Source organism: Gymnoscopelus braueri, assembly GCF_963280865.1.
Source record: "Gymnoscopelus braueri genome assembly, chromosome: 7".
Taxonomy (NCBI): Eukaryota; Metazoa; Chordata; class Actinopteri; order Myctophiformes; family Myctophidae; genus Gymnoscopelus; species Gymnoscopelus braueri.
In genome coordinates this window covers 40,753,293-40,762,133 of record NC_137608.1, presented here as the reverse complement: position 1 = coordinate 40,762,133, position 8,841 = coordinate 40,753,293, and the positions used below count along the sequence as shown (strand labels likewise).

At 45.1% G+C, this 8,841-nt stretch overlaps 2 protein-coding genes across 2 annotated transcripts in view; both read right to left on the bottom strand.

Moving 5' to 3' along the window:
- ccdc92 (coiled-coil domain containing 92) overlaps positions 1–447 on the bottom strand; it is a gene marked incomplete at its 5' end in the record, with an annotated part of 5,399 nt that extends 4,952 nt beyond the window's left edge. The window contains one exon of the mRNA XM_080433599.1: positions 342–447. Coding sequence (XP_080289725.1) covers positions 342–447 — 106 coding nt within the window. The remainder of the gene's footprint in view (positions 1–341) is intronic.
- Positions 448–1,180: 733 nt separating this feature from the next.
- Positions 1,181–8,841, bottom strand: part of ncor2 (nuclear receptor corepressor 2) — a gene marked incomplete at its 3' end in the record, with an annotated part of 66,836 nt that continues 59,175 nt past the window's right edge. The window contains exons 5-6 of the mRNA XM_080433598.1: positions 1,925–2,108; positions 1,181–1,230 (exon numbers count right to left, since the gene is read on the bottom strand). Of these exons, the coding sequence (XP_080289724.1) occupies positions 1,181–1,230; positions 1,925–2,108 (234 nt within the window). The remainder of the gene's footprint in view (positions 1,231–1,924; positions 2,109–8,841) is intronic.

The window sequence follows — 8,841 nt, the reverse complement described above, 5'->3', positions numbered from 1 at the left end:
GGAACCTGAGCCCCCCCCCCCCCCCTCCTCCGCCCCTCTGCCAGGGCTCTTTAAATAAAGTTTTTACCATACCACTTAATTACTCCAGATGTTTTAATGCTTGGAGGGAGCTTGAGAAGGGGGATGGGGAATAGGGCTGGGGGGGGGGTGTAGTAAGTAGTATAGTGGGGGGGGGGGCAGGGGGTGGTTGGACTGTTAAAAAAGAAAACATCCATAAAAAAAACTGATGTGTGTTGAAGGAGAGGGAGGTGCAGGGGGGGAGGAGTCTTTTGATTTATTTTTCTTAGGTAGCAGAGCTTACCCTCTCAGTCACTCACAGACCCTCACCACACATCACCCACCCACCCCACCACCACCTCCTGCCCCCCAGCACAGCCCCTCTTTACCCATCCATAACCACCCTCCACTGCCACAGGCTGCAGGTGGCTTAGATTTATAGAGCCGCATTCGGAGAGCCAGCCAAAGAAGAGACAAGAGAGAGAAAGGAGTTGGGTGGGGGAGGGGGCAGAGAGAGAGAGAGAGAGAGAGAGAGAGAGAGAGAGAGGAGAGAGAGAGGGAGAGAGAGAGAGAGAGAGAGAGAAGAGTGGTTGTAGATATGGGTAATGCTAGAGTGGTGGTGGGCGGTTGGTGTGTGAGGTTGAGGCACTGGGGGCGGTGGTAAAGAGAGAGAGAGAGAGAGATGAGAGAGAGAGAGAGAGAGGAGAGAGTAGAGAGAGAGAGAGAGAGATGAGAGAGAGAGAGAGAGAGAGAAGAAAAAAAGCTTCAACCGCACAGCTAAACATGATGTGGCAGGCGGCCAAGAGAGACTGCAATGGAGGAATACGAGTGGTTTAACAGTCGCAAAACCTTCGCAATAATCTTCCCCTAGCCCCCTGGGGGGGAGGAGGAGGAGGGGGAGGAGGAGGAGGGGGCTGTTATTTATAGCCATACATATTTTTAACCTACTTTTGTCTTATAAAAAAATGCAAGGAGGAAGGAAAGAGGGAGAGAATGCAGACTGCCCAGAGGCAGAGTTGTGGAACGTTGAGCAAGAACGAACTGCAGCACTCCAATGCAGTAATTACAACACAACAAAGTCTCTGTTAAAAAGACTTCACAAAATCGGTGCCAACTCACGCCTGGCAGAGAAAGTTATATTGGACCACACGTCGACGTTTTCTATACAAGCTAGATGCTGCCACTAAGCGGATTCAGTGATGATGCCGGCACTAGCCAAGTCTGGAACATTTACTGTACACATAAAAAAGATAGGGTAAAAACCACACTTTATCATGTGGTAACTCAAATCAGGTCAGATACATCGCAATGTGAGTTAAGTTCACATGACCGGCTCAACAACTAGACCATATTTTGGTGGCAAGTATTATTGTGTGTTATCTTTCGTGCGATGTCTTAATGTTGTGTATTTGTATGCACAAATACACAACAATAATAATGCTTTTTGATGCCTTTAACTGTAATTTCCTAGTGATGCTGTGTCCATCCAAAGAAAGCACGTTAAAACATGATGCTACCCAGATTCTTCTCAGAATATACAGCAAATAAGTGTCATTTGAATGCAGACTTGAAGGGACTTGAAGGTGGGGCTGCACAACTAACTGTAGAAAATAAAACTACTACTATAATATCTACTACCACTAAGTCAAAATCTCTACAAAGTTGCCTTGTTTTTTATTTAACCACAATTTCTTAAAAATGTAAACAAGGTATTGCAGGTGTGCAGAATCCCTCGCCTATAAATCAAGCAAAAAAAAGGGGGGGGGGGCGGGGTAAATGTTTTATTTATATTCAAACTGACCAAATATTAAAGGATTAGCAACCCCCTTTACTTGTGTAACTTATGCAAAAAGGAAAATCAAGAGGTTTCTTCAATCTTGTGGTCGTTACACAGTCTCTTATGTTGTATGTTGTGCATACTGCATACCTGTTTTTTTGCGTAGTTTGCAGATTTGCTGCTCCACCATGGTGATCTCTCTGTCCACGCGGTCCATGTTCTGGATCAACTCCTCCTTGGAGAATCGGGCCGGCACCAAATCTAGGTCTGGGTCCAACTGGGCTGGACTGACAGGGGAGATGGGCTCCAGCTTCCCCATGGAACTGCCACGTTCCTGAAGGGGGAGAGCAGAGGAGGTGAATGCTTAGGTACATACAGGGTTCAAACAGACTACACCACCAAGAGCAACAAAAAAATCACACCCAGTGTGAAGAGAGTGGTGCCTTTCATGAGTTCATTTCGTTAGTTACTTTTTACAGACTTTGATGACTTCAAAGTATTTTTACTCATTTTAAGTACTGTAAAATGTTTTTACTGATTTTTACGTGTTTTTACTCATTTTAACATCTTTTAAGTATTTTTACTCATTTTAAGTATTTTTACTCATTTTAAGTATTTTTTACTCAGTTTAGGAACTTTAAAATGTCTTTACTAATATTTAAGTATTTTTACTCATTTTAAGTATTTTTACTCATTTTAAGTATTTTTACTCAAAAGTGTGTGTTGTGTGTAAGTGTGTGTGTGTGCGTGTGTGTATAATTAGTGTAACTGGTTGCATCTTTGTGTTGCAATCAGCCGCAGCTGTTGAGGCTGTGCTCAAACATACAGAGAGGCCGTGCTCATACGGACGGACGGACGGACACACAGACACACACCAGGACAAAGTCACTCCTTGGAGTGGCTAGCACCACTCAAAAACGTTATGGCTCTCTCATTCTTAGTCTGTGGTTTGGCTGGGTAACATAGTGGTTAAAAACGTCATGCAGCCAGGAGTTCACAGGTTCAGTCCCTGAAACAGCAATGTGTCATAAGGCAAGACAATGAACACAGCTCCCATGATATGCATCACTCTGGGTCAGTGTCAAGCTCGACATAAAACATTCCATACTGTCTGCAGTACGCTTCTTTGCAAGCGATGGCTAAAGTGAATGGAAAAATAGAGTGCAGATGTCCATGACAGACCAATGATGGGAAGCGGATACAATAGCTACCCTGTGACATAGTGCAATTCTATGTTTAGATAAGGCTGATTGACAGCAGAAACATGACACTGGCCTGATTTACTGAGCTGTTAGGGGGCCTCCGTGACACACAGCGGCGTATTGAGACCCTCTAGAATCTGGCCTTGGGTCTCAAGAGGAGAAAACCATGGACCCCACCCAGTACACAGTGTGTCAACCTCTTTTCTCACACCCTCTACATCCGCTCAGTTCCCTTCTCTTCCTCTTGTTGCGAGGGTCTGTGGGTTACTCCACACTAGACATGATCCAAGACCTTGACTGTACATCCTTTGGGAAGGCAACGCACTCAAGTAATTAAGTCCTGTGGGTAATGAAAGCCTGTGTGAGTGTTTCGCAGTCACTAGACCACACCAATGAATATGAAGTCACAGCATTGGCTAGGTGAAATTACTCGCAACAAATATGCAAGCTTGTTATCTTTTACAATGTTTGTTTGAAATGTGAAATATTCTGTTACGATAGATAGAGCATGAGAGAGCGAAGGGTGCACTTGGTGGCTGCAATGAAGGTTGAACAGCAGACATCTTGGATAAAACTCCCAGCTCTAGAAGCTAGAGAACTCCCAGTTCTAGAAGCTAGACAACTTAGCAATTCATTAGCAATGCCCTTCAGCTCAGAAATGGAAATGTGCAGGAGTATCTCTGGACGAAAATCGGTTGTAGAATAATATCCGGTATGTACACGGCCGTCGTGGTAGTGAGGTGCCTGCGTGAGTCTTGACCCTCAAGCGCAATCCGTGTCGATAAGGGGGGAGGGGGGGGGGGGGGGAGTGGTGGTAGAGCTCTCTGGTTGTGTGTGTGTGTGTGTGTGTGTGAGAGAGAGAGCTGCATGAACATGCAGGTGTGTCAAGAGCTAGACAGAAAGCAAGTGTATGTGGGAGAGATGCATGAACGTGCAGATTTCAGAGGAGTTGTGTGAAAATGCTGTTTGTTTTTGCTGTGCAATGCTTCTGAAAACCATTCGTTTTTTCTTTACACTGCAGATTTACTCTCACTCGCCGATGTGCGGTATTTACACAGCGAGCCCACAGCTAGTTTTTAAACACCTTTCAACCGATGTCTGACTCGACTGATCTCCCTACCGTTAGTCTGTAATAATCAGGACAACTCAGTTTGGTGTGTAGGGGCCTTAAGGCCGATTAGAAACTGTAGGCGGGAGGGGTGGTTATAACAAGATCAATGGTGGTCTTAATAAGCGCACTGATCTCTGCAGTAAAACCAAATCACCAACACATCCTCTGCGTTGCGCTTATATTAAAATTGGCTTAGGTGTGGGTGGACAGTTGGCGGGTGTCACAAACGTAACATCCGGATTTGGCTGGCCAAGCTTCAGCATAAGTGCTCTGATCAGAGCTACTAGATTTGCAGGCCACGTAGCAGCCTGAACGTCTAGTAATATACATTACGCCTCGTCTTCCTCCAGTCTGTGCATGATGGGGTGATCCAGATCCAGCTTGGGGTTTTGCAGAGTGTTATTTTTAAGCCCGCTGAAATGAAGGTTATATAAGTGGGCTAATCTGGAGTCTAGCTCCCTGGACCTGCTGTGACTGAAATGTCAGAGCCGTGGGGGGATTGAGGGGGATGTGCGGGATGAGGAGGCCGAAGGCTGTCAGCGACAGTTACTCATATACATACACAAGAATCCTTCATACACATACGCTAACATCCATTCGCTCACGCACACACAAACAAGGAGGTGTGCTCCTGGGCAGGGCTTCACGTTGTCTGAAATATCACCATTTCTATAAGCATGAATAATGCTCCCCTCCCCCACTGTGTTGTAGTTCAGCAAGCCAGATAGTATTGACTTCTCTCTGGGGAGAGCAGCCTGATTATGTAAAAGCAAGCAGACATTATGACATAACATAATAGACCAGTCATCACGAGCACTGGGATTCCTGGGAGATAGGGACATCAACTAGAAAGAACACTAAACAACATGTTCTTTATTGTTCCCTGATGCTGGGAAAGTGGTTTGATTCAGGGTATTTGGATGTGCAAATCCCATTCATTTCTAATGAAGTAATATTGTCTTCATGCTTGTGTTTTCGAGTGATCACGCACATGAACATAATAATAATAACAACATAACGTAATCAAAATCAAAGTGGTTCTGAGCTGGTGAAAACTCGATATACCAAAACAAACGAATGAAAAAGTACTCAATGCTTCAAATAGGCCTGTGACTGGTGTGAAGGGGTTCAACTGGGCAGCCTCTTTACTTGCCCTGTAAACTCAAGGACACCGGCTAAGTGTTACACTCAAGAACACAGGTAAAGTGTTGTGTGAGACACATACGCCACTTTTATACCAAGATCCCACAATAAGAAGCATAAACAAGATTTTTCGGAGTAAGAACTGCATACTCACTCCCCATTTTCTGCTGCAGTCTGAATTTAAACTACCTCTTCAGACTAGGGTGAACTGTTTCAAACCCCTAAACTGGGATCCTTCAACCATTCATGTAAGCACTGAAAACCAGTATAATTATAATTGTGAACACCGGGGCAATTTGGTAGTGAATCAGCATAAATTCTTTAATATTCCAATTTTGTCTGCTCATTTAATTATTTCCCTCTCCTGATTGGATGAAATTCTTTTTTATGTTTATGAAAGAGCTGGAGAGACGGGGAGAGCCCTATTACTGAACGAACACTCTATAGCAATGATTACTATGCGAACAAAAAATATCAGAGTACCTTTAAAACAACCCTGAAACAGGGGGCATAGCTGAGGAAACTTGTTCATAAATGTCATTTTAAATAATTTGTTATGACTGATGCAATTTAATATAAAAAGTTACAAATTAAACAGTTATTTACAAATACTAAAATAGTGATAATAACATGCAAAAGTGTACGGTACAATTTTTGCGGTGCAGTACTGGGAGTGGGAGGCCTGACCAGGCCTGATTCCAAACATGTTGCAGATGACCTTCATCTTCTCTACCTGCTCTCACTCTCCACCTCCAGCTTTTCTAACTGGCCATGCTTTACCATACCTGTGAAATAATGGGTGATCTCGTCCTCTGCTCAAACGGTAAGCAGCCCCCGGACGCCACCGCCTCCCCAATATGCATACATCCTCAACAGTAGCATAATGTTATCTGGTTGTTGTAGGTTAGGTGCCAACTAGTACGTTCTTCCTCTACTATACAGAGAGTGAATGTGTTTAGCCAGGATGGAGTTGATGGTAAGACAACTCTACACTGCAAAATCCGAAGTGTCACCCTTGAGAGTGTAAAGATGGACCCGTATGGGTCCATGTTTACACACTGTCACAAGTTAAATTAACACTAGGGTTTCACAGTGCATCTGTCAGAAGAAGCACAGCCTTCTCCGGGGAGTTCTCCCTCTGGTCTGGAGGAACCACAACGCTGTCTTCTGTCACTGCGAGTAGGAGTGTGGCACGTCCACAGCCACTACACCTGTGTCAGTGTGAGAAGACGACAGGCCAATGGCTAATCCCCTTGGCAAGGCAGAGCTCACAGCTCAAGATGCCCTTGGCAACAACACTTGCTATCGCCTCCAGTCATATTTCAGAACATGAAGTGCATGATGTCTCGGGCTGCAAAGGCAACCGTTTTTTTTGTCTCCAAATACCCCCCCTCATGTGTGAGTGATCTATTTGTGCCATGTTCCTTCTCTCGTTGTGAGAGAATATGTGTGTTGCTTATCGAGCACCTGCCTGTGCTAATGCAAGTCACGTAGAGTAAGTGCATGCATTCCACATAATGGCTGAATAAAGCAGTAGACTTCCTGTTTTCATACTAGCAGGTGCTCGTAAGTTCATGTAATTCCCTCTGGTTCACACTTGCACGCACAGACTCTGCTGCATCTGCTGCTGTGCACTCTTCTGCTCTGCATGCTAAAAGCTGCTAAAACGAGGTGACTTTCAAACAAAGATTCTCTGCTTTCAATGCTGAATCTATTGTGAATAGTACAACCATATTGTGAAATAAAACTATCAATAAAGCTCCATGGTCTACTACATAAAACAATTTGGCAGAACATTTAGGAGAATGGGTTGGGGGGAACATAATGCTTAAAAATGTCCATCCCTTCTCTGAATCATTATATTATAAGCTCCTTTAAAATTTTCTAGGGAGCAAATATTTTTAGTAGGATAGGCTACTAAAAATGGCAGCAGTCTAAAATAAATCTGTCTGGGGCCTACAGGACGTGACAGAGTCCTTCAGTGTCCGTTCCAGTGTGTGATGAATGCTGCCTAGACTTGTCCCTGAGCACCGTGCACCCTGTGCCAAAGAGCTAATCAGTCCACATACAGAGCTGCCAGTATTATGACTGAAAATATAGAGCATAACCTTCGTATGCCAAGAGAGTTGGGTGAGGAGTGGGGGGGTTGGGCAAGTAGGGGAAAGGTGCCATAGGAGAGGAGGTAGTACACAGGCACGCAGCTATGATATCAAGTCTGGTAGGCTGGATGCGGGCCACTTAGCTCCCAGGCCACCCCAGCCCAGCCACAAATGTATTCCTGTCAGCTTTGCCCTGCATTGGATTTCCACAGCAGCATAAATATCTCTGCCGTACGGACAGCCTGCCCACGCGTTTAGCCGTGTGGCACACATGGAAACTTTGTGAGGTCACAGCGGAGAGGTGTGAAGAATGACTTTCCATCCGCAGTCCTCCTCCCAGACCAAACACTACAGCCTTACATTCTAAGACACACACACAGATCTTCCCTATTCTCTTTGTCCAGGGCCATGGCTGATCAACAGGCAGGGGCTTAGACAGCAGACTGCCTGCACCCCCCTCCCCCCATCTAATCCAGGATTCTTTCAGGAAAGAAAACAAGGCCCCTCATTGTGCTGTGCGGAGGTCCGCCATGACTAAGCCACAGGGCTCTGCCTGTACTGCATTATACATCAAGACAGCAGTAGTAGGATGCATCTATGGTTCGAGCTTTGTTGCCACCAGAGCAAGAGGAGTGTGCGCCAGCCCACGGACTCTCAAAGAAGTTGCTTTTCTCTTGGTTGTTAAAGCAATGTGCCCTCATGAGTCATGACACAGTCATGACACAACCATCGGCTTAGTCAGACGTAGACCGACAAGCTCAAGAACACACCCTCTTTTCCTGTTCATCCTACCTTCTCTTACTCATCCCTTTCCCCTTTATCTGTGCTTGTTTGCCCTTTGCCTTTTATTCACTTCTATACCCCTCACCCAGTCCCTCTCTTGCCTTCATTTGGCTCTTTCCATACAGCGATTGTATCTGACAGGACTTATATAATGGGTTTAAAGCCTTCTAGGGGTATTACTAGCATTCCTGAATATTTCTCTGCTAGCTCATAGTTTTTTTTCTCCTTTCTCTGGCAGCTTTTCTTTTATTGGTGTATCTATTTATCATTCCATTAATTGCTTTCTGCCTCCGCTGGCAGTTTGAAGTGTCTCTGTGTTTGATGTGAGGAACATCTCCCTCCATCACACTAGCAAAATGAGCCGCTTTGATCTGTCCATTCGTACACAGCTCCATCCTCTGCAGTATTTTGAAATCTAGGTCAGCTCTATTATTTATTAATTGCTGTTTCACAACTGTCTTCCCATCACTGCTTGTGGAGTTCTAGCAAACCCAGCACAGTACAGAATACCCTGCTCTGTGCTCCTGGTATGGTGTGGCATGTCTAATAATACCCTCTGTAACCCTGGGGGGAGACAGGAACACTCAGCAGTATCCAGGCCACTGCACAGAGTGGGACTTGTGTGCTTGCTGCCATCACCTTAAAGTCTCTTTGTTGGTTTTTCTTTCCCCCTGCTAGACTTAAGGCCCCTACACACCAAACTGACTTGTCCCGACTAATGTCGGGAGA